A 24,081-nucleotide genomic window follows, 5' to 3' on the forward strand; every position below is an offset into this window, starting at 1 on the left:
TCTTTGATCAAAGAGACCCCAGTTTCCCATAGAATTTTTTAAAATCCATGAATTCATAGTGATAGAAACAAATAATTGAACAAAAAAATACTGGGCAAGTCAAATAGCCTCTCTGCAGCTCCGGTTTCTTATTTACGAAGGTGAAATCTCCCTACCCATGTATACTGAAGAAAGCCGTCGTGAGGCTCAAACAGTGTAATATATGGAGAAGTGCTTCATAAAATGTCACAAATGGTGGTCATTGTTATTAAGACGCTGACTCAGAGCCAGTCACGGTCAACCTTCCTCCAAAGGATTTCATACAGTCCCCACAATCCAGTATGAATTGTAATGATGAAGAGATTAAAATAATATTGTACCTTTCTCAAAACCCCACACAAATTTCTAAGGCAGAGACTCCCAAGGCCACTGCAACCAAGAGAGAAAACTACTTTGTTCGGTGGTGGCTGTTAGAGGAGAAATTATGGACGCCCCTTCCCAGGACTCTAGAAACTACTGGTGACTCGCTGTGGTCACCCCTCCTTGAACCAATCATGCACCACTGCCATTCTGATGAAGCCTCCTCCACTTAAAACAAGGATTCCCACTCTTCATTGGATGAGGAACAGATAACCTAACCTCTGCTTCAGGGATTTCTCCTCCTCTGCCCGAAACTCACCCAAAAAAAGGAGGGAGTAGAGCGAAAAGGGTTCAGAAAAACTGGTGTGGTTGTTAATAGGATTCTTGTTATTATTACTCCTAACAATTATTATTATTACTATTATAATGAATATTGTAATAATAATAATTATTATTACTCCTAACAATAATCCCACTGGATAACATTGTCCAAGTATTTTCATATATTTCTCGTGACCCTCCCAGTAACCAGCAAGGGTAGGAAAGCAGTTATTTTATTCTCCTCTCTTGAGGCTAAGGTGAATTAAGTGATTTCCCGTGGTCACACAGGAAATTAGTGACATAGGTGCAACTTGAAACCAGTTGCTCTGGTCCTGGTGCCACCTCTGTGCTCGGTCGAAAATGGAACCCATAAGAAAAAATGTCAACGGGGCAAACATCTCTCCTGAAGTGCTAGGTACCATTTATCCCCTTCTACATGTCTGCAAGGTCCCTCGCACACACTTACTGGACGTCTCTGAAGACCAGAGTCACACGGTAGTTGTTCTGAACTTCGATGTCCCACACGCACTTGGCATTGTTCGGATACTTCCCAGGGTAGAATGGGCTGGAAAAGCTCCCTGAAGGTTGGGACAGGAAGCCTCCACAGGAATAATTTGCTGTTGGGATAAAATGGATATAAAATGGATATACTGATGACCCACAATGCACACTGCACAGTCACCTGGGGGAGATTTTTTAAACAATTCCCAAGACAGAAACCCACCAGGCGGTGCCTAGACCCCAGCTACACACTGATGGTCAGTGGGGCGCCCCTCCACAGAGACTGTCCTTAGGGAAAACATCTCCTCACCATTCTCCTCATCCCTCCCCGGTGTCCCTGTCACTGAGGAGAAGGGAAAGGGGACTTGTCAGGGAGCTCAGAACTTACTGGCTGGGCGGGTGGGGGTGGAAACAGGATCTGTTGACAAAGAGAAAACATAATGATCAGTTCCCTGGTACCCTTGACACAACTGTTGAGTCCTTGCTGGCTCTGTGCCTGGAAATGCGCCAACCCTGGGTTCACAGTGAATGCTGGATACAGGCCTTGCCCTCAGGGACCACACAGCCTGGAGGAGAGGATGGAAAAGAGCAAATCCCAGCGTCATGGGCTGGGACTGCGATGGAGCAAAGCCCAGGAGGTGGTGGGAGCCTGGAGCTTTGGCTCCTGACCCAGACTGAGCAGGGAAAGGGGGTTGGATAATCAGGGAGGCAAGGCAGAAAGGGAGAAAGGGTGTTCCAGGCAGAGAGAACAGTGTGTGCCAAGGAACCTAGGTGTACGTGGCACATTTGGGGAACCTCAGTGTGCATGCAGCAGGGACAGGAGGGATGGCGGGAACTAGGAGAGAACTGTGCAGAGCCCTAGAGGTTGTCCTGAGCAGTGAGGATCTGTGACCAGAAGGCCCTGAGGAATCAGTCCCCGAGACTGGGACTGACCTTGGCATCTTGTGAAGATGCCCCTAGCTGCACTGCAGAGAATGGATCAGAGGGGAGGGGCAGCCTGAAGCTGCTGCGGCTTCAGGAAGCCAGGTGGGGAGGAGGGGAGGGTGGGGACAGAGAGGAAAGGTCTCAGGGGTGGGGGGAGAGGGGGAGCTCAGCAGCAGCTCGAGAGCAGCCGGTCAGGAGCTCTTGCTGATCACACACCGAGCTCGGAGATGAAGCGGGCTCCAGCCAGCCAGCGCTGACCGGGGTCTAGTGTCCAAGGGGAGGGGTGGGATCTACATGGGGGAGGGGGGGCAGCCTCGCCTAGGGACTGACCAGAGATCCGAATCTTAGGCTGGCCAGGCTACTAAAGGGCAAAGAGGAGCCTAAAGAGAGGCCCAGCCCTCCTGGGGCTGGGACATCAGCTGCAGGCGTTGCCACGTGCCAGGAAAGGCAGGAGAGGCAAACGCTTTGGAGAGTGAGCACCGTGACTGCAGCTCGGGGACCAGCAGGCAAGGCTGGGGAGAAGGACCCGTGCCCTCTCGGTCAGGTGGAGAAATATGATAGTTACTCTGAGTGCTTGCAGTTTCTAGAAAGAAAATGAAGTGATTTTAGGATATTGCTGCATCATTCTTTAATTCCATGGTCATCAGTTTGATGGAGAAAATAAATCCTTTTCCTTACTGCAGGACTTCTCAGAGCCTTGACCATTCCAATTTAACACTGTGACTGGCCAAAAAGGGTCGGAGTATATAGCACTTCCCAACATATTTAGCACCAGATCTTTTCTCTGTATCATAAAAATCATTTGAGGGATTGCTCTCAATGTGAAGAATTCTTTAACAGACAAACGTTTGTAGCAGTGTCCCTCGGCCATGTTTCCAGCATGGCCACAGTTCTCTATGGAATGACTACGAGTTATTTTCATTGGAAACAACCAGAAAACCAAACCTCTTCCCCCACAGCGTCTCTGAAGGAGCGCTGGCTGCAAGCAGTGGCAGGAGACCAGAGGGGCCCTCCAGCCAGAGATGAGTAACAGCCATAGTTTGGGGGGACTCAGCTTATCACTAAAACAGATTCCAGAGTCCTCAGAGGGAAAGCACTCCATAGGAGGAGGCTGCTCTTCTCCTTCTATTTCTGGAAACCCGAGAGGGTAGAATTCCGGAGAGGAGTCTTGGGTTGCGCTGCAGTGACTCACCTGTGGTAGTAGAGTAGATTTCTGGGCCTGCAAGAAAGAGGAAACACGATCAGCCTCAGCACCCAGTATGTGCTGAAACACGCCTAGCAGGTTCCTGAGAGAGAGATGCTGAGTGCCTGGCCCCTACCCTCCAGGGCGTGAGAAGAGCGGCCTGGGAGTTGTCCAGGAGAGCTGAATAGCAAACCTCAAACTCATATATCAGTCTCCACAATAAAAACGGTTTGGGGGGAATTTGTTGTTGCAACCTGTATTCACCCTTCTCTGCTCTGGTGGTCCACTAAGAAAGGTACTACACCAGACCCAAGAAATTCAGGGACCAAGGAATATGGGTGATGCATTCAGGGAAACTGCCCATCTTTCAGGGAAGTTCAGGGTGAGAGGAGCCCAGCACAAAGAGCCCTTTTCTGGAGAAAACCACACTAAAATTGAAGCTCAATGACTTGGAAGCCAAGCTGAGCAGATGAAACTGGCGGCCACGTGGTGCCCACAGTTGTGGGAGTTCCAACTGCTGTGGGAACTGCTCTACAGGCACCCAGACAGAGGGGTCCAGGAAGCCCAACATCACTTATTTCCAACGTCAAAGTGATTAGCTCTGTGCTAGATGGCCGAGTGGACCCAAACCAGTCATCAGCCTCACAGCATTTATGGGCCCCCTGAGGCAGCAAGACTGACGGGTCCAGTTCAAAGTCCAAATCCCATGTGTGATCTGTCAGGCCCGACCGTAGGTGATGACAAGGCTGTGGCCGGCAGGCCACCCAGGGTTCACTGCGCTGCACACGGCAGACCTGCTGCCCAGACAGTGCATCCCAGTTCCCTGCAGGGGCTACCGTGCAGGACGCAGGAACCAATTCCTGGGCCACCTGCAGTCCTAGGCCATGACCTCCATTCAGAGACCTCGTGACAGAACTAGCCTCTCTTGCCTCTGCCTTGCACTGTGGCATATGGAGAAAAAGGGCTTCAAGTCACTTTCAGTTTGGTTCTTTGTTCCAATTCACCAGCTACATGCCTGGCATCTTGTCAAAGAGCTCATACTAATTCTTAGCAGAGAGACAAGGTGATGTAAGGAAGCGAGAAGTGTAGAAAATGCTTTGAGAGGGGATCAGAGTGAAAGAAGGAAACCACACCCCCAGAGAGGGACACCCAGCTTATGTGAGACCAACCTGAGCAGACGACACCGGCGTCCTCGCTGTGTCCACAGTTGTGTGTGTTCCAGCCATTGTGAGGGCAGCTCCACAGGTAGCTCTCGTGCCCCGAGCAGCCCACGTTATCCAGGACGATCGGCCCTGAGCCCTGACCGTACCGGGCACTTCCAGGGGCCGACGTGGCCCAGCCACAGCCCAGCTGCCTGCAGACCACGTCGGCGTCGTTGGTGTCCCAGCTGTCATCACACACGGTGCCCCAGGAGCCTCGGTACAGGACCTCGACCCGGCCTTCACACCTGTCACCTCCATTCACTAGCCTCAGGGCCAATCCTGATTCAGTTCCTGGAAGGAGACGGGAAAATGCACTCTCCTGTGTCTTCCGGAGGAACAGGTCCTGAGGACCAAACGCGATTCAGAATCCTTCCAGGGAAAGACTTCTGAGTTCACGGTAATGTTTTCCTTCCGGAGGACCTGACTGAGCCCGGTCATCATCATTTATCCCCACAGGGCTGTTTGATAGAACCCTTGGCTGTGGACAGAGGAACGCACATTTTCTGATGGGTTCCCCACAAGGCCCAGCAATTCAGTGGCTGATCCCAGCCTTGGGAAGGAGGTGGGAAGAGGGGAAGCCCACAGCCTGAATCCCCAGGGACCACTGGGATGAACTTGAGCCCCTGTAGCAGGAGCCCAGCAGAGACAGCTTCCCAGACCCCGCCAAGGAACCACCTTCAGATGTTCACTCCCACATGGGAACCCACTCCATCAGGCCCAAGGTTATTCTAAACACTATTTTTCTGCTGAGCACTCACTCATGTCATTTTTTTTTTTTATTGCGTTATGCGGGCCTCTCACTGTTGTGGCCTCTCCCATTGCGGAGCACAGGCTCCGGACGCGCAGGCTCAGCGGCCATGGCTCACGGTCCTAGCCGCTTCACAGCATGTGGGATCTTCCGGGACCGGGGCACGAACCCGCGTCCCCTGTATCGGCAGGCGGACTCTCAACCACTGTGCCACCAGGGAAGCCCACTCATCCCATTTTTAAACCCCAAACTTATGTTGACTCTTGAACAAGCCGTGCACCCGCTGAAAATCATCATGGCACATGCACATCACTATGGAAAAGGAATCTATTGGTAGCAGGCTGTTCAGAGTCCTTCCAGGGCTTGTGAGCGCAAGAGCTAGAAAAACACATACTCTCTCCCCTCCTGGGCTGTAGACCTGTGGCTATCACCTGTCCCTGCCAGGAAGCAAGCCGACAGTGAAGTCCATAAACATGAGAAAATAGGGGTAATAAAAGTGCAGGGGAAAAGCTGTACTGGAACTTCTGGATCCAGATCTACCTGAAGACCGTCCTACCACTGACCTATGGAAGCCATTGCGGCCCCCAGTCCCACCCCCAACTCAAGACAGTGTGAGCTGGGATCCGGTCACTTGGCAACCAAAGCATTCTGAGTAATGTATGCCACAACTGGGAGGTGAAGGTTCTCCACAACTCGGGCACACGAAAGGAACCCCCCACATTAGATGAGGCGGTGAGCTCAGACGCTCAAACCAAGAGTCAGGAATTGCACCCAGGCCTCATGAGTGGAGTGTTTTGCAGGATCCAAGTGAGGCTTACCTTCAGTAGGAGCTGTGGGCGTCCACCAGCCTGAAGGGAAAGCAGAGCAGGATTAGAGAGAAGGTGTCTACAGTCAGGGTTGCTCTAGTGACCTGTCACTCACATCAAGGAATGTGGGGTCTGAGACTCTCCACTGCCTGGGGGAGGAATAGGTCTTTTTTGAGAGCCGGCCGTGAGCCGGACCATGCCCTCCAATGTCCAAGGCATGGCGATGAGGCGCCCCGCTCCACAGGAGCAATTAGCACGCTCTCCTGACTGAGTGCTCTCGGGGGAAAGTATCCCTTTTGGACTCCGCGGTGGGGGTGGGACCCGAAACAGCCCAGTTCTCCCTGCACACATAACTCTCGGTCTAGACAATGCTTTCAGGCAGAAATGACCCCAGAACAGGCCTCCCTGTCACCCAAAGCTCTGGGGAGACACTATAGCCACAATGTCCTTAAATCGCTGAGTCAGACCCGAGACCCTTGTGCTATGGCTCCTCTGGGAGCGTCTGCTCGCTCTAGAGTGACCAGGGCAGGTACTGAGAGGGGGCAACCGTCCACTCGCCCCGCCTGGGGCTCCTGGCTGGAGTCTGTGGAGGTAAGTGGGGAGGGAGGGGACAGCCCGGAGTCAAGAGGCACAGGACTCACCTGGCAGGCGCGTGGACTGGGGCCTGGCACCTGGGAGAGAGAGAAGGCAGATCAGACACCTTGCGCAGAAGGGGCACCACAGGGGCAAAGGGGGACGGCGCTGAGCAGGTGACACGCTCAGTCCATGCCTGAGCCCTGCCACGCGGGGTGGGACCTCTGCCATCCTCACCCCGCAAAGTGGCTCCTCCTGAGAGGTCCAGGCAGCCCAGCATCACTTATTTCCGATGTCAAGGTGATTAGCTCCGTGTCTAGATGTCCGAGTGGACCCAAACCAGTCATCAGCTTCACAGCATTTATGGGCCCACTGAGGCAGCAAGACTGACGGGTCCAGTTCAAAGTCCAAATCCCATGTGTGATCTGTCAGGCCCGACCGTAGGTGATGACAAGGCTGTGGCCGGCAGGCCACAGAGGGGCCACTGCCCTGCGCACGGCAGACCTGCTGCCCAGACAGTGCATCCCGGTTCCCTGCAGGGGCTACTGCCCCGGACTCAGGAACCAAACCCTGGGCCACCTGCAGTCCTAGGCCATGACCTCCATTCAGAGACCTCGTGACAGAACTAGCCTCTCTTGCCTCTGCCTTGCACTGTGGCATATGGAGAAAAAGGGCTTCAAGTCACTTTCAGTTTGGTTCTTTGTTCCAATTCACCAGCTACATGCCTGGCATCTTGTCAAAGAGCTCATACTAATTCTTAGCAGAGAGACAAGGTGATTTAAGGAAGCAAGAAATGTAAAAATGCTGTAAAAGGGATTCAGATTGTCAGAAGGAAACGACTCCCCCAGAGATGGACACCTAGGTTATTTGAGACCAACCTGCGCAGACGACACTGGCGTCCTCACTGTGTCTACAGTTGTGTGTGTTCCAGGGGTTGTGAGGGCAGCTCCACAAGTAGCTCTCATGCCCCGAGCAGCCCACGTCGTCCAGGACGATCGGCCCTGAGCCCTGACCGTACCGGGCACTTCCTGGGGCCGACATGGCCCAGCCACAGCCCAGCTGCCTGCAAACCACGTTGCCGTCGTTGGTGTCCCAGCTGTCATCACACACGGTGCCCCAGGAGCCTCGGTACAGGACCTCCACCCGGCCCTGACACCTGTCGCTTCCATTCACCAGCCTCAGGGCCAATCCTGATTCAGTTCCTGGAAGGAGACGGGAAAATGCACTCTCCTGTGTCTTCCGGAGGAACAGGTCCTGAGGACCGAACGCGATTCAGAATCCTTCCAGGGAAAGACTTCTGAGTTCAAGGTAATGTTTTCCTTCCGGAGGACCTGACTGAGCCCGGTCATCATCATTTATCCCCACAGGGCTGTTTGATAGAACCCTTGGCTGTGGACAGAGGAACGCACATTTTCTGATGGGTTCCCCACAAGGCCCAGCATTTCAGTGGCTAATCCCAGCCTTGGGAAGGAGGTGGGAAGAGGGGAAGCCCACAGCCTGAATCCCCAGGGACCACTGGGATGAACTTGAGCCGCTGCAGCAGGAGCCCAGCAGAGACAGCTTCCCAGACCCCGCCAAGGAGCCACCTTCAGATCTTCACTCCCACATGGGAACCCACTCCATCAGACCCAAGGATATTCTGAAGACTACTTTTCTGCTGAGCACTCACTCACGTCATTTTTTAACCCCAAAATTGTGCTGACCCTTGACCAAGCCGTGCACACACTGAAAATCATCAGAGCCCATGGACTTCATTACGGAGAAGGCATCTATAGGTAGCAGGCTGTTCAGAGTCTTTCCAGGGCTTGTCAGATGAAGAGCTACAAAAATAAAACTATCTCTGCTCCTGGGATGTACACCTGAGGCTGACAACTGTCCCTTGGCAGGAAGAAAGCTGACAGTGAAGTCCGTAAACATGAGACAATAGGGGTAAGAAAAGTGCAGGGGAAAAGCTGTACTGGAACTTCTGGATCCAGCTCTACCTCAAGACCGTCCTACCACTGACCTATGGTAGTCATTGCGGACCCCAGTCCCACCCCCAACTCAAGACAGTGTGAGTTGGGATCCTGCCACTTGGCAACCAAAGCATTCTGAGTAATGTATGCCACAACTGGGAGGAGAAGGTTCTCCACAACTCTGGCACGCGAAAGGAACCCTCCACATTAGATGAGGTGCTGAGCTCAGAGGCTCAAACCAAGAGTCAGGAATTGCACCCAGGCCTGATGAGTGGAGTGTCTGCAGGATCCAAGTCATGCTTACCATTGGCAGGAACTGTGGGCGTCCCCGAGCCTTAAGGGAAAGCACAGCAGGATTAGAGAGAAGGTGTCTACAGTCAGGGTTGCTCTAGTGACCTGTCACTCACATCAGGGAATGTGGGGTCTGAGACTCTCCACTGCCTGGGGGAGGAATAGGCGTTTTCTGAGAGCCGGCCGTGAGCCGGACCATGCCCTCCAATGTCCAAGGCATGGCGATGAGGCGCCCCGCTCCACAGGAGCAATTAGCACGCTCTCCTGACTGAGTGCTCTCGGGGGAAAGTATCCCTTTTGGACTCCGCGGTGGGGGTGGGACCCGAAACAGCCCCCGTTCTCCCTGCACACATAACCCTCTGTCTAGACAATGCTTTCAGGCAGAAATGACCCCAGAACAGGCCTCCCTGTCACCCAAAGCTCTGGGGAGACACTGTATAGCCACAGTGTCCTTAAATCGCTGAATCAGACCCGAGGACCCTTGTGCTATGGCCCCTCTGGAAGCGTCTGCTCGCTCTAGAGTGACCAGGGCAGGTACTGAGAGGGGGCAAACGTCCACTCGGCCCGCCTGTGGCTCCTGGCTGGAGTCTGTGGAGGTAAGTGGGGAGGGAGGGGACAGCCCGGAGTCAAGAGGCACAGGACTCACCTGGCAGGCGCGTGGACTGGGGCCTGGCACCTGGGAGAGAGAGAAGGCAGATCAGAAACCTTGCACAGAAGGGGCACCACAGGGGCAAAGGGGGACGGCGCTGAGCAGGTGACATGCTCAGTCCATGCCTGAGCCCTGCCACGCGGGGTGGGACCTCTGCCATCCTCACCCCACAAAGAGGCTCCTCCTGAGAGGTCCAGGCAGCCCAGCATCCCTTATTTCCAATGTCAAGGTGACTGATTAGCTCTGTGTCTAGATGACCGAGTGGACCAAAACCAGTCATCAGCCACACAGCATTTATGGGCCCACTGAGGCAGCAACACTGAGGCGTCTAGTTCAAAGTCCAAACCCCGTGTGAGATCTGTCAGGCTTGTCTGTAGGTGGTGACAAGGCTGTGGCCGGCAGGCCACACAGGGGCCACTGCCCTGTGCACGGCAGACCTGCTGCCCAGACAGTGCATCCCAGTTCCGTGCAGGGGCTACCATGCAGGACTCAGGAACCAATCCCTGGGCCACCTGCATTCCTAGGCCATGACCTGCATTCAGAGACCTCGGGACAGAACTAGCCTCTCTTGCCTCTGCCTTGCACTGTGGCATATGGAGAAAAAGGGCTTCAAGTCACTTTCAGTTTGGTTCTTTGCTCCAATTCACCAGGTACATGCCTGGCATCTGGTCAAAGAGCTCATACTAATTCTTAGCAGAGAGACAAGGTGATGTAAGGAAGCGAGAAATGTAGAAAATGCTTTGAGAGGGGATCAGAGTGAAAGAAGGAAACCACACCCCCAGAGAGGGACACCCAGCTTATGTGAGACCAACCTGAGCAGACGACACCGGCGTCCTCGCCATGTCCACAGTTGTGTGTGTTCCAGCCATTGTGAGGGCAGCTCCACAGGTAGCTCTCGTGCCCCATGCAGCGAACATCGTCTAGGACGATCGGCCCTGAGCCCTGACCATACCGGGCACTTCCAGGGGCCGACGTGGCCCAGCCACAGCCCAGCTGCCTGCAGACCACGTCGGCGTCGTTGGTGTCCCAGCTGTCATCACACACGGTGCCCCAGGAGCCTCGGTACAGGACCTCGACCCGGCCCTCACACCTGTCACCTCCATTCACCAGCCTCAGGGCCAATCCTGATTCAGTTCCTGGAAGGACACGGGAAAATGCACTCTCCTGTGTCTTCCGGAGGAACAGGTCCTGAGGACCGAACGCGATTCAGAATCCTTCCAGGGAAAGACTTCTGAGTTCAAGGTAATGTTTTCCTTCCGGAGGACCTGACTGAGCCCCGTCATCATCATATATCCCCACGGGGCTGTTTGATAGAACCCTTGGCTGTGGACAGAGGAACGCATGTTCTCTGATGGGTTCCCCACAAGGCCCACCAATTCAGTGGCGGATCCCAGGCTTGGGAAGGAGGTGGGAAGAGGGGAAGCCCACAGCCTGAATCCCCAGGGACCACTGGGATGAACTTGAGCCCCTGTAGCAGGAGCCCAGCAGAGACAGCTTCCCAGACCCTGCCAAGGAGCCACCTTCAGATGTTCACTCCCACATGGGAACCCCCTCCATCAGGCCCAAGGATATTCTGAAGACTACTTTTCTGCTGAGCACTCACTCATGTCATTTTTTAACCCCAAAATTGTGCTGACTCTTGACCAAGCCGTGCACCCACTGAAAATCATCAGAGCCCATGGACTTCATTACGAAGAAGGCATCTATAGGTAGCAGGCTGTTCAGAGTCTTTCCAGGGCTTGTCAGCTGAAGAGCTAGAAAACAAAGACTATCTCCCCTCCCGGGATGTACACCTGAGGCTGACAACTGTCCCTTGGCAGGAAGAAAGCTGACAGTGAAGTCCATAAACATGAGAAAATAGGGGTAAGAAAAGTGCAGGGGAAAAGCTGTACTGGAACTTCTGGATCCAGCTCTACCTCAAGACCGTCCTACCTCTTAGCTAAGGAAGGCATTGCGGCCCCCACTCCCACCCCCAACTCAAGAGAGTGTGAGCTGGGATCCTGTCACTTGGCAACCAAAGCATTCTGAGTAATGTATGCCACAACTGGGAGGTGAAGGTTCTCCACAACTCTGGCACGCGAAAGGAACCCTCCACATTAGATGAGGTGCTGAGCTCAGAGGCTCAAACCAAGAGTCAGGAATTGCACCCAGGCCTGATGAGTGGAGTGTCTACAGGATCCAAGTCATGCTTACCATTGGCAGGAGCTGTGGGCGTCCACCAGCCTGAAGGGAAAGCACAGCAGGATTAGAAAGAAGGTGTCTACAGTCAGGGTTGCTCTAGTGACCTGTCACTCACATCAGGGAACGTGGGGTCTGAGACTCTCCACTGCCTGGGGGAGGAATAGGCGTTTTCTGAGAGCCGGCCGTGAGCCGGACCATGCCCTCCAATGTCCAAGGCATTGCGATGAGGCGCCCCGCTCCACAGGAGCAATTAGCATGCTCTCCTGACTGAGTGCTCTCGGGGGAAAGTATCCCTTTTAGACTCTGCGGCAGGGGGGTGGGACCCGAAACAGCCCCCGTTCTCCCTGCACACATAACCCTCTGTCTAGACAATGCTTTCAGGCAGAAATGACCCCAGAACAGGCCTCCCTGTCACCCAAAGCTCTGGGGAGACACTGTATAGCCACAGTGTCCTTAAATCGCTGAATCAGACCCGAGGACCCTTGTGCTATGGCTCCTCTGGAAGCGTCTGCTCGCTCTAGAGTGACCAGGGCAGGTACTGAGAGGGGGCAAACGTCCACTCGGCCCGCCTGGGGCTCCTGGCTGGAGTCTGTGGAGGTAAGTGGGGAGGGAGGGGACAGCCCGGAGTCAAGAGGCACAGGACTCACCTGGCAGGCGCGTGGACTGGGGCCTGGCACCTGGGAGAGAGAGAAGGCAGATCAGAAACCTTGCACAGAAGGGGCACCACAGGGGCAAAGGGGGACGGCGCTGAGCAGGTGACATGCTCAGTCCATGCCTGAGCCCTGCCACGCGGGGTGGGACCTCTGCCATCCTCACCCCACAAAGAGGCTCCTCCTGAGAGGTCCAGGCAGCCCAGCATCCCTTATTTCCAATGTCAAGGTGACTGATTAGCTCTGTGTCTAGATGACCGAGTGGACCAAAACCAGTCATCAGCCACACAGCATTTATGGGCCCACTGAGGCAGCAACACTGAGGCGTCTAGTTCAAAGTCCAAACCCCGTGTGAGATCTGTCAGGCTTGTCTGTAGGTGGTGACAAGGCTGTGGCCGGCAGGCCACACAGGGGCCACTGCCCTGTGCACGGCAGACCTGCTGCCCAGACAGTGCATCCCAGTTCCGTGCAGGGGCTACCATGCAGGACTCAGGAACCAATCCCTGGGCCACCTGCATTCCTAGGCCATGACCTGCATTCAGAGAACTCGTGAACGAACTAGCCTCTCTTGCCTCTGCCTTGCACTGTGGCATATGGAGAAAAAGGGCTTCAAGTCACTTTCAGTTTGGTTCTTTGCTCCAATTCACCAGGTACATGCCTGGCATCTGGTCAAAGAGCTCATACTAATTCTTAGCAGAGAGACAAGGTGATGTAAGGAAGCGAGAAATGTAGAAAATGCTTTGAGAGGGGATCAGAGTGAAAGAAGGAAACCACACCCCCAGAGAGGGACACCCAGCTTATGTGAGACCAACCTGAGCAGACGACACCGGCGTCCTCGCCGTGTCCACAGTTGTGTGTGTTCCAGCCATTGTGAGGGCAGCTCCACAGGTAGCTCTCGTGCCCCATGCAGCGAACATCGTCTAGGACGATCGGCCCTGAGCCCTGACCATACCGGGCACTTCCAGGGGCCGACGTGGCCCAGCCACAGCCCAGCTGCCTGCAGACCACGTCGGCGTCGTTGGTGTCCCAGCTGTCATCACACACGGTGCCCCAGGAGCCTCGGTACAGGACCTCGACCCGGCCCTCACACCTGTCACCTCCATTCACCAGCCTCAGGGCCAATCCTGATTCAGTTCCTGGAAGGACACGGGAAAATGCACTCTCCTGTGTCTTCCGGAGGAACAGGTCCTGAGGACCGAACGCGATTCAGAATCCTTCCAGGGAAAGACTTCTGAGTTCAAGGTAATGTTTTCCTTCCGGAGGACCTGACTGAGCCCCGTCATCATCATATATCCCCACGGGGCTGTTTGATAGAACCCTTGGCTGTGGACAGAGGAACGCATGTTCTCTGATGGGTTCCCCACAAGGCCCACCAATTCAGTGGCGGATCCCAGGCTTGGGAAGGAGGTGGGAAGAGGGGAAGCCCACAGCCTGAATCCCCAGGGACCACTGGGATGAACTTGAGCCCCTGTAGCAGGAGCCCAGCAGAGACAGCTTCCCAGACCCTGCCAAGGAGCCACCTTCAGATGTTCACTCCCACATGGGAACCCCCTCCATCAGGCCCAAGGATATTCTGAAGACTACTTTTCTGCTGAGCACTCACTCATGTCATTTTTTAACCCCAAAATTGTGCTGACTCTTGACCAAGCCGTGCACCCACTGAAAATCATCAGAGCCCATGGACTTCATTACGGAGAAGGCATCTATAGGTAGCAGGCTGTTCAGAGTCTTTCCAGGGCTTGTCAGCTGAAGAGCTAGAAAACAAAGACTATCTCCCCTCCCGGGATGTACACCTGAGGCTGACAACTGTCCCTTGGCAGGAAGAAAGCTGACAGTGAAGTCCATAAACATGAGAAAATAGGGGTAAGAAAAGTGCAGGGGAAAAGCTGTACTGGAACTTCTGGATCCAGCTCTACCTCAAGACCGTCCTACCTCTTAGCTAAGGAAGGCATTGCGGCCCCCACTCCCACCCCCAACTCAAGAGAGTGTGAGCTGGGATCCTGTCACTTGGCAACCAAAGCATTCTGAGTAATGTATGCCACAACTGGGAGGTGAAGGTTCTCCACAACTCTGGCACGCGAAAGGAACCCTCCACATTAGATGAGGTGCTGAGCTCAGAGGCTCAAACCAAGAGTCAGGAATTGCACCCAGGCCTGATGAGTGGAGTGTCTGCAGGATCCAAGTCATGCTTACCATTGGCAGGAGCTGTGGGCGTCCACCAGCCTGAAGGGAAAGCACAGCAGGATTAGAAAGAAGGTGTCTACAGTCAGGGTTGCTCTAGTGACCTGTCACTCACATCAGGGAACGTGGGGTCTGAGACTCTCCACTGCCTGGGGGAGGAATAGGCGTTTTCTGAGAGCCGGCCGTGAGCCGGACCATGCCCTCCAATGTCCAAGGCATTGCGATGAGGCGCCCCGCTCCACAGGAGCAATTAGCACGCTCTCCTGACTGAGTGCTCTCGGGGGAAAGTATCCCTTTTAGACTCTGCGGCAGGGGGGTGGGACCCGAAACAGCCCCCGTTCTCCTTGCACACATAACCCTCTGTCTAGACAATGCTTTCAGGCAGAAATGACCCCAGAACAGGCCTCCCTGTCACCCAAAGCTCTGGGGAGACACTGTATAGCCACAGTGTCCTTAAATCGCTGAATCAGACCCGAGGACCCTTGTGCTATGGCTCCTCTGGAAGCGTCTGCTCGCTCTAGAGTGACCAGGGCAGGTACTGAGAGGGGGCAAACGTCCACTCGCCCCGCCTGGGGCTCCTGGCTGGAGTCTGTGGAGGTAACTGGGGAGGGAGGGGACAGCCCGGAGTCAAGAGGCACAGGACTCACCTGGCAGGCGCGTGGACTGGGGCCTGGCACCTGGGAGAGAGAGAAGGCGGATCAGACACCTTGCACAGAAGGGGCACCACAGGGGCAAAGGGGGACGGCGCTGAGCAGGTGACACGCTCAGTCCATGCCTGAGCCCTGCCACGCGGGGTGGGACCTCTGCCATCCTCACCCCACAAAGAGGCTCCTCCTGAGAGGTCCAGGCAGCCCAGCATCCCTTATTTCCAATGTCAAGGTGACTGATTAGCTCTGTGTCTAGATGACCGAGTGGACCAAAACCAGTCATCAGCCACACAGCATTTATGGGCCCACTGAGGCAGCAACACTGAGGCGTCTAGTTCAAAGTCCAAACCCCGTGTGAGATCTGTCAGGCTTGTCTGTAGGTGGTGACAAGGCTGTGGCCGGCAGGCCACACAGGGGCCACTGCCCTGTGCATGGCAGACCTGCTGCCCAGACAGTGCATCCCAGTTCCCTGCAGGGGCTACCATGCAGGACTCAGGAACCAATCCCTGGGCCACCTGCATTCCTAGGCCATGACCTGCATTCAGAGAACTCGTGAACGAACTAGCCTCTCTTGCCTCTGCCTTGCACTGTGGCATATGGAGAAAAAGGGCTTCAAGTCACTTTCAGTTTGGTTCTTTGCTCCAATTCCCCAGGTACATGCCTGGCATCTGGTCAAAGAGCTCATACTAATTCTTAGCAGAGAGACAAGGTGATGTAAGGAAGCGAGAAATGTAGAAAATGCTTTGAGAGGGGATCAGAGTGTCAGAAGGAAACCACACCCCCAGAGAGGGACACCCAGCTTATGTGAGACCAACCTGAGCAGACGACACCGGCGTCCTCGCCGTGTCCACAGTTGTGTGTGTTCCAGCCATTGTGAGGGCAGCTCCACAGGTAGCTCTCGTGCCCCATGCAGCGAACATCGTCTAGGACGATCGGCCCTGAGCCCTGACCATACCGGGCACTTCCAGGGGCCGACGTGGCCCAGCCACAGCCCAGCTGCCTGCAGACCACGTCGGCGTCGTTGGTGTCCCAGCTGTCATCACACACGGTGCCCCAGGAGCCTCGGTACAGGACCTCGACCCGGCCCTCACACCTGTCACCTCCATTCACCAGCCTCAGGGCCAATCCTGATTCAGTTCCTGGAAGGACACGGGAAAATGCACTCTCCTGTGTCTTCCGGAGGAACAGGTCCTGAGGACCGAACGCGATTCAGAATCCTTCCAGGGAAAGACTTCTGAGTTCAAGGTAATGTTTTCCTTCCGGAGGACCTGACTGAGCCCCGTCATCATCATATATCCCCACGGGGCTGTTTGATAGAACCCTTGGCTGTGGACAGAGGAACGCATGTTCTCTGATGGGTTCCCCACAAGGCCCACCAATTCAGTGGCGGATCCCAGGCTTGGGAAGGAGGTGGGAAGAGGGGAAGCCCACAGCCTGAATCCCCAGGGACCACTGGGATGAACTTGAGCCCCTGTAGCAGGAGCCCAGCAGAGACAGCTTCCCAGACCCTGCCAAGGAGCCACCTTCAGATGTTCACTCCCACATGGGAACCCACTCCATCAGGCCCAAGGATATTCTGAAGACTACTTTTCTGCTGAGCACTCACTCATGTCATTTTTTAACCCCAAAATTGTGCTGACTCTTGACCAAGCCGTGCACCCACTGAAAATCATCAGAGCCCATGGACTTCATTACGAAGAAGGCATCTATAGGTAGCAGGCTGTTCAGAGTCTTTCCAGGGCTTGTCAGCTGAAGAGCTAGAAAACAAAGACTATCTCCCCTCCCGGGATGTACACCTGAGGCTGACAACTGTCCCTTGGCAGGAAGAAAGCTGACAGTGAAGTCCATAAACATGAGAAAATAGGGGTAAGAAAAGTGCAGGGGAAAAGCTGTACTGGAACTTCTGGATCCAGCTCTACCTCAAGACCGTCCTACCACTGACCTATGGTAGTCATTGCGGACCCCAGTACCACCCCGAACTCAAGAGTGTGTGAGTTGGGATCCTGCCACTTGGCAACCAAAGCATTTTGAGTAATGTATGCCACAACTGGGAGGAGAAGGTTCTCCACAACTCTGGCACGCGAAAGAAACCCTCCACATTAGATGAGGTGCTGAGCTCAGAGGCTCAAACCAAGAGTCAGGAATTGCACCCAGGCCTCATGAGTGGAGTGTTTTGCAGGATCCAAGTGAGGCTTACCTTCGGTAGGAGCTGTGGGCGTCCACCAGCCTGAAGGGAAAGCACAGCAGGATTAGAGAGAAGGTGTCTACAGTCAGGGTTGCTCTAGTGACCTGTCACTCACATCAGGGAATGTGGGGTCTGAGACTCTCCACTGCCTGGGGGAGGAATAGGTCTTTTCTGAGAGCCGGCCGTGAGCCGGATCATGCCCTCCAATGTCCAAGGCATGGCGATGAGGTGCCCCGCTCCACAGGAGCAATTAGCACGCTCTCCTGACTGAGTGCTCTCGGGGGAAAGTATCCCTTTTGGACTCCACGGGGGGGTGGGACCCGAAACAGCCCAGTTCTCCCTGCACACATAACCCTCTGTCTAGACAATGCTTTCAGGCAGAAATGACCCCAGGACAGGCCCCCCTATCACCCAAAGCTCTGGGGAGACACTGTGTAGCCACAATGTCCTTAAATCGCTGAGTTAGACCCGAGGACCCTTGTGCTATGGCTCCTCTGGAAGCGTCTGCTCGCTCTAGAGTGACCAGGGCAGGTACTGAGAGGGGTCAAACGTCCACTCGCCCCGCCTGGGGCTCCTGGCTGGAGTCTGTGGAGGTCAGTGGGGACGGAGGGGACAGCCCAGAGTCAAGAGGCACAGGACTCACCTGGCAAGAGCGTGGACTGGGGCGTGGCAGCTGGGAGAGAGAGAAGGCAGATCAGACACCTTGCACAGAAGGGGCACCACAGGGGCAAAGGGGGACGGCGCTGAGCAGGTGACGCTCAGTCCATTCCTGAGCCCTGCCACATGAGGTGGGACCTCTGCCATCCTCACCCCCCAAAGAGGCTCCTCCTGAGAGGTCCAGGCAGCCCGGCAGCCCTTATTTCCTGTGTTAAGCTGTTAGCTCTGTGTCTAGATGACCGAGTGGACCCAAACCAGTCATCAGCCACACAGCATTTATGGGCCCACTGAGGCAGCAACACTGAGGCGTCAAGTTCAAAGTCCAAAACCCGTGTGAGATCTGTCAGGCTTGTCTGTAGGTGGTGACAAGGCTGTGGCCGGCAGGCCACACAGGGGCCACTGCCCTGCGCACGGCAGACCTGCTGCCCAGACAGTGCATCCCAGTTCCCTGCAGGGGCTACCGTGCAGGACGCAGGAACCAATCCCTGGGCCACCTGCAGTCCTAGGCCATGACCTCCATTCAGAGACCTCGTGACAGAACTAGCCTCTCTTGCCTCTGCCTTGCACTGTGGCTGGAGAAAAAGGGCTTCAAGTCACTTTCAGTTCGGGTCTTTGTTCCAAATCACCATCTACATGCCTGGCATCTGGTCAAAGAGCTCATACTAATTCTTAGCAGAGAGACAAGGTGATGTAAGGAAGCGAGAAATGTAGAAAATGCTTTGAGAGGGGATCAGAGTGTCAGAAGGAAACCACACCCCCAGAGAGGGACACCCAGCTTATGTGAGACCAACCTGAGCAGACGACACCGGCGTCCTCGCCGTGTCCACAGTTGTGTGTGTTCCAGCCATTGTGAGGGCAGCTCCACAGGTAGCTCTCGTGCCCCACGCAGCGCACATCGTCCAGGACGATCGGCCCTGAGCCCTGACCGTACCGGGCACTTCCAGGGGCCGACGTGGCCCAGCCACAGCCCAGCTGCCTGCAGACCACGTCGGCGTCGTTGGTGTCCCAGCTGTCATCACACACTGTGCCCCAGGAGCCTCGGTACAGGACCTCGACCCGGCCTTCACACCTGTCACCTCCATTCACCAGCCTCAGGGCCAATCCTGATTCAGTTCCTGGAAGGACACGGGAAAATGCACTCTCCTGTGTCTTCCGGAGGAACAGGTCCTGAGGACCAAACGCGATTCAGAATCCTTCCAGGGAAAGACTTCTGAGTTCACGGTAATGTTTTCCTTCCGGAGGACCTGACTGAGCCCGGTCATCGTCATTTATCCCCACGGGGCTGTTTGATAGAACCCTTGGCAGTGGACAGAGGAACGCATGTTCTCTGATGGGTTCCCCACAAGGCCCAGCAATTCAGTGGCTGATCCCAGCCTTGGGAAGGAGGTGGGAAGAGGGGAAGCCCACAGCCTGAATCCCCAGGGACTACTGGGATGAACTTGAGCCCCTGTAGCAGGAGCCCAGCAGAGACAGCTTCCCAGACCCCGCCAAGGAACCACCTTCGGATGTTCACTCCCACATGGGAACCCACTCCATCAGGCCCAAGGATATTCTGAAGACTACTTTTCTGCTGAGCACTCACTCATGTCATTTTTTAACCCCAAAATTGTGCTGACTCTGGACCAAGCCGTGCACCCACTGAAAATCATCAGAGCCCATGGACTTCATTACGAAGAAGGCATCTATAGGTAGCAGGCTGTTCAGAGTCTTTCCAGGGCTTGTCAGCTGAAGAGCTAGAAAACAAAGACTATCTCCCCTCCTGGGATGTACACCTGAGGCTGACAACTGTCCCTTGGCAGGAAGAAAGCCGACAGTGAAGTCCATAAATATGAGAAAATAGGGGTAAGAAAAGTGCAGGGGAAAAGCTGTACTGGAACTTCTGGATCCAGCTCTACCTCAAGACCGTCCTACCACTGACCTATGGAAGCCATTGCGGCCCCCAGTCCCACCCCCAACTCAAGACAGTGTGAGTTGGGATCCGGTCACTTGGCAACCAAAGCATTCTGAGTAATGTATGCCACAACTGGGAGGTGAAGGTTCTCCACAACTCTGGCACGCGAAAGGAACCCTCCACATTAGATGAGGTGCTGAGCTCAGAGGCTCAAACCAAGAGTCAGGAATAGCACCCAGGCCTGATGAGTGGAGTGTCTGCAGGATCCAAGTCATGCTTACCATTGGCAGGAGCTGTGGGCGTCCCCGAGCCTTAAGGGAAAGCACAGCAGGATTAGAGAGAAGGTGTCTACAGTCAGGGCTGCTCTAGTGACCTGTCACTCACATCAGGGAATGTGGGGTCTGAGACTCTCCACTGCCTGGGGGAGGAATAGGTTTTTTCTGAGAGCCGGCCGTGAGCCGGACCATGCCCTCCAATGTCCAAGGCATGGCGATGAGGCGCCCCGCTCCACAGGAGCAATTAGCACGCTCTCCTGACTGAGTGCTCTCGGGGGAAAGTATCCCTTTTGGACTCCGCGGTGGGGGTGGGACCCGAAACAGCCCAGTTCTCCCTGCACACATAACTCTCGGTCTAGACAATGCTTTCAGGCAGAAATGACCCCAGAACAGGCCTCCCTGTCACCCAAAGCTCTGGGGAGACACTATAGCCACAATGTCCTTAAATCGCTGAGTCAGACCCGAGACCCTTGTGCTATGGCTCCTCTGGAAGCGTCTGCTCGCTCTAGAGTGACCAGGGCAGGTACTGAGAGGGGGCAACCGTCCACTCGCCCCGCCTGGGGCTCCTGGCTGGAGTCTGTGGAGGTGGGTGGGGACGGAGGGGACAGCCCGGAGTCAAGAGGCACAGGACTCACCTGGCAGGAGCGTGGACTGGGGCCTGGCACCTGGGAGAGAGAGAAGGCAGATCAGACACCTTGCGCAGAAGGGGCACCACAGGGGCAAAGGGGGACGGCGCTGAGCAGGTGACACGCTCAGTCCATGCCTGAGCCCTGCCACGCAGGGTGGGACCTCTGCCATCCTCACCCCCCAAAGAGGCTCTCCTGAGAGGTCCAGGCAGCCCAGCATCCCGTATTTCCTGTGTGAAGCTGATTAGCTCTGTGTCTAGATGACCGAGTGGACCCAAACCAGTCATCAGCCTCACAGCATTTATGGGCCCACTGAGGCAGCAACACTGAGGCGTCAAGTTCAAAGTCCAAAACCCGTGTGAGATCTGTCAGGCTTGTCTGTAGGTGGTGACAAGGCTGTGGCCGGCAGGCCACACAGGGGCCACTGCCCTGCGCACGGCAGACCTGCTGCCCAGACAGTGCATCCCAGTTCCCTGCAGGGGCTACCGTGCAGGACGCAGGAACCAATCCCTGGGCCACCTGCAGTCCTAGGCCATGACCTCCATTCAGAGACCTCGTGACAGAACTAGCCTCTCTTGCCTCTGCCTTGCACTGTGGCTGGAGAAAAAGGGCTTCAAGTCACTTTCAGTTCGGGTCTTTGTTCCAAATCACCATCTACATGCCTGGCATCTGGTCAAAGAGCTCATACTAATTCTTAGCAGAGAGACAAGGTGATGTAAGGAAGCGAGAAATGTAGAAAATGCTTTGAGAGGGGATCAGAGTGTCAGAAGGAAACCACACCCCCAGAGAGGGACACCCAGCTTATGTGAGACCAACCTGAGCAGACGACACCGGCGTCCTCGCCGTGTCCACAGTTGTGTGTGTTCCAGCCATTGTGAGGGCAGCTCCACAGGTAGCTCTCGTGCCCCACGCAGCGCACATCGTCCAGGACGATCGGCCCTGAGCCCTGACCGTACCGGGCACTTCCAGGGGCCGACGTGGCCCAGCCACAGCCCAGCTGCCTGCAGACCACGTTGGCGTCGTTGGTGTCCCAGCTGTCATCACACACTGTGCCCCAGGAGCCTCGGTACAGGACCTCGACCCGGCCTTCACACCTGTCACCTCCATTCACCAGCCTCAGGGCCAATCCTGATTCAGTTCCTGGAAGGAGACGGGAAAATGCACTCTCCTGTGTCTTCCGGAGGAACAGGTCCTGAGGACCAAACGCGATTCAGAATCCTTCCAGGGAAAGACTTCTGAGTTCACGGTAATGTTTTCCTTCCGGAGGACCTGACTGAGCCCGGTCATCATCATTTATCCCCACGGGGCTGTTTGATAGAACCCTTGGCAGTGGACAGAGGAACGCATGTTCTCTGATGGGTTCCCCACAAGGCCCAGCAATTCAGTGGCTGATCCCAGCCTTGGGAAGGAGGTGGGAAGAGGGGAAGCCCACAGCCTGAATCCCCAGGGACCACTGGGATGAACTTGAGCCCCTGTAGCAGGAGCCCAGCAGAGACAGCTTCCCAGACCCCGCCAAGGAACCACCTTCGGATGTTCACTCCCACATGGGAACCCACTCCATCAGGCCCAAGGATATTCTGAAGACTACTTTTCTGCTGAGCACTCACTCATGTCATTTTTTAACCCCAAAATTGTGCTGACTCTGGACCAAGCCGTGCACCCACTGAAAATCATCAGAGCCCATGGACTTCATTACGAAGAAGGCATCTATAGGTAGCAGGCTGTTCAGAGTCTTTCCAGGGCTTGTCAGCTGAAGAGCTAGAAAACAAAGACTATCTCCCCTCCTGGGATGTACACCTGAGGCTGACAACTGTCCCTTGGCAGGAAGAAAGCCGACAGTGAAGTCCATAAATATGAGAAAATAGGGGTAAGAAAAGTGCAGGGGAAAAGCTGTACTGGAACTTCTGGATCCAGCTCTACCTCAAGACCGTCCTACCACTGACCTATGGAAGCCATTGCGGCCCCCAGTCCCACCCCCAACTCAAGACAGTGTGAGTTGGGATCCGGTCACTTGGCAACCAAAGCATTCTGAGTAATGTATGCCACAACTGGGAGGTGAAGGTTCTCCACAACTCTGGCACGCGAAAGGAACCCTCCACATTAGATGAGGTGCTGAGCTCAGAGGCTCAAACCAAGAGTCAGGAATAGCACCCAGGCCTGATGAGTGGAGTGTTTTGCAGGATCCAAGTGAGGCTTACCTTCGGTAGGAGCTGTGGGCGTCCACCAGCCTGAAGGGAAAGCACAGCAGGATTAGAGAGAAGGTGTCTACAGTCAGGGTTGCTCTAGTGACCTGTCACTCACATCAGGGAATGTGGGGTCTGAGACTCTCCACTGCCTGGGGGAGGAATAGGTTTTCTCTGAGAGCCGGCCGTGAGCCGGACCATGCCCTCCAATGTCCAAGGCATGGCGATGAGGCGCCCCGCTCCACAGGAGCAATTAGTACGCTCTCCTGACTGAGTGCTCTCGGGGGAAAGTATCCCTTTTGGACTCCGCGGTGGGGGTGGGACCCGAAACAGCCCAGTTCTCCCTGCACACATAACTCTCGGTCTAGACAATGCTTTCAGGCAGAAATGACCCCAGAACAGGCCTCCCTGTCACCCAAAGCTCTGGGGAGACACTATAGCCACAATGTCCTTAAATCGCTGAGTCAGACCCGAGACCCTTGTGCTATGGCTCCTCTGGGAGCGTCTGCTCGCTCTAGAGTGACCAGGGCAGGTACTGAGAGGGGGCAACCGTCCACTCGCCCCGCCTGGGGCTCCTGGCTGGAGTCTGTGGAGGTGGGTGGGGACGGAGGGGACAGCCCGGAGTCAAGAGGCACAGGACTCACCTGGCAGGAGCGTGGACTGGGGCCTGGCACCTGGGAGAGAGAGAAGGCAGATCAGACACCTTGCGCAGAAGGGGCACCACAGGGGCAAAGGGGGACGGCGCTGAGCAGGTGACACGCTCAGTCCATGCCTGAGCCCTGCCACGCAGGGTGGGACCTCTGCCATCCTCACCCCCCAAAGAGGCTCTCCTGAGAGGTCCAGGCAGCCCAGCATCCCGTATTTCCTGTGTGAAGCTGATTAGCTCTGTGTCTAGATGACCGAGTGGACCCAAACCAGTCATCAGCCTCACAGCATTTATGGGCCCACTGAGGCAGCAACACTGAGGCGTCAAGTTCAAAGTCCAAAACCCGTGTGAGATCTGTCAGGCTTGTCTGTAGGTGGTGACAAGGCTGTGGCCGGCAGGCCACACAGGGGCCACTGCCCTGCGCACGGCAGACCTGCTGCCCAGACAGTGCATCCCAGTTCCCTGCA

General features: G+C 55.3%; 1 protein-coding gene across 1 annotated transcript in view; it reads right to left on the reverse strand.

Annotated features, from left to right (window-relative positions):
• DMBT1 (deleted in malignant brain tumors 1) overlaps positions 1 to 24,081 on the reverse strand; it is a 36,622-nt gene that overhangs the window by 9,808 nt on the left and 2,733 nt on the right. The window contains exons 5-27 of the mRNA XM_070043943.1: positions 23,613 to 23,642; positions 22,984 to 23,013; positions 21,602 to 21,925; positions 20,795 to 20,824; positions 18,785 to 19,108; positions 17,980 to 18,009; positions 17,349 to 17,378; positions 15,967 to 16,290; positions 15,152 to 15,181; positions 14,517 to 14,546; positions 13,136 to 13,459; positions 12,321 to 12,350; positions 11,686 to 11,715; positions 10,305 to 10,628; positions 10,039 to 10,057; positions 9,243 to 9,276; positions 7,476 to 7,827; positions 6,666 to 6,695; positions 6,037 to 6,066; positions 4,438 to 4,761; positions 3,278 to 3,304; positions 1,550 to 1,579; positions 1,127 to 1,277 (exon numbers count right to left, since the gene is read on the reverse strand). Coding sequence (XP_069900044.1) covers positions 1,127 to 1,277; positions 1,550 to 1,579; positions 3,278 to 3,304; positions 4,438 to 4,761; positions 6,037 to 6,066; positions 6,666 to 6,695; positions 7,476 to 7,827; positions 9,243 to 9,276; positions 10,039 to 10,057; positions 10,305 to 10,628; positions 11,686 to 11,715; positions 12,321 to 12,350; positions 13,136 to 13,459; positions 14,517 to 14,546; positions 15,152 to 15,181; positions 15,967 to 16,290; positions 17,349 to 17,378; positions 17,980 to 18,009; positions 18,785 to 19,108; positions 20,795 to 20,824; positions 21,602 to 21,925; positions 22,984 to 23,013; positions 23,613 to 23,642 — 2,887 coding nt within the window. The remainder of the gene's footprint in view (positions 1 to 1,126; positions 1,278 to 1,549; positions 1,580 to 3,277; positions 3,305 to 4,437; positions 4,762 to 6,036; positions 6,067 to 6,665; positions 6,696 to 7,475; positions 7,828 to 9,242; positions 9,277 to 10,038; positions 10,058 to 10,304; positions 10,629 to 11,685; positions 11,716 to 12,320; positions 12,351 to 13,135; positions 13,460 to 14,516; positions 14,547 to 15,151; positions 15,182 to 15,966; positions 16,291 to 17,348; positions 17,379 to 17,979; positions 18,010 to 18,784; positions 19,109 to 20,794; positions 20,825 to 21,601; positions 21,926 to 22,983; positions 23,014 to 23,612; positions 23,643 to 24,081) is intronic.

Source organism: Globicephala melas, chromosome 16, assembly GCF_963455315.2.
Source record: "Globicephala melas chromosome 16, mGloMel1.2, whole genome shotgun sequence".
Classification (NCBI taxonomy): Eukaryota; Metazoa; Chordata; class Mammalia; order Artiodactyla; family Delphinidae; genus Globicephala; species Globicephala melas.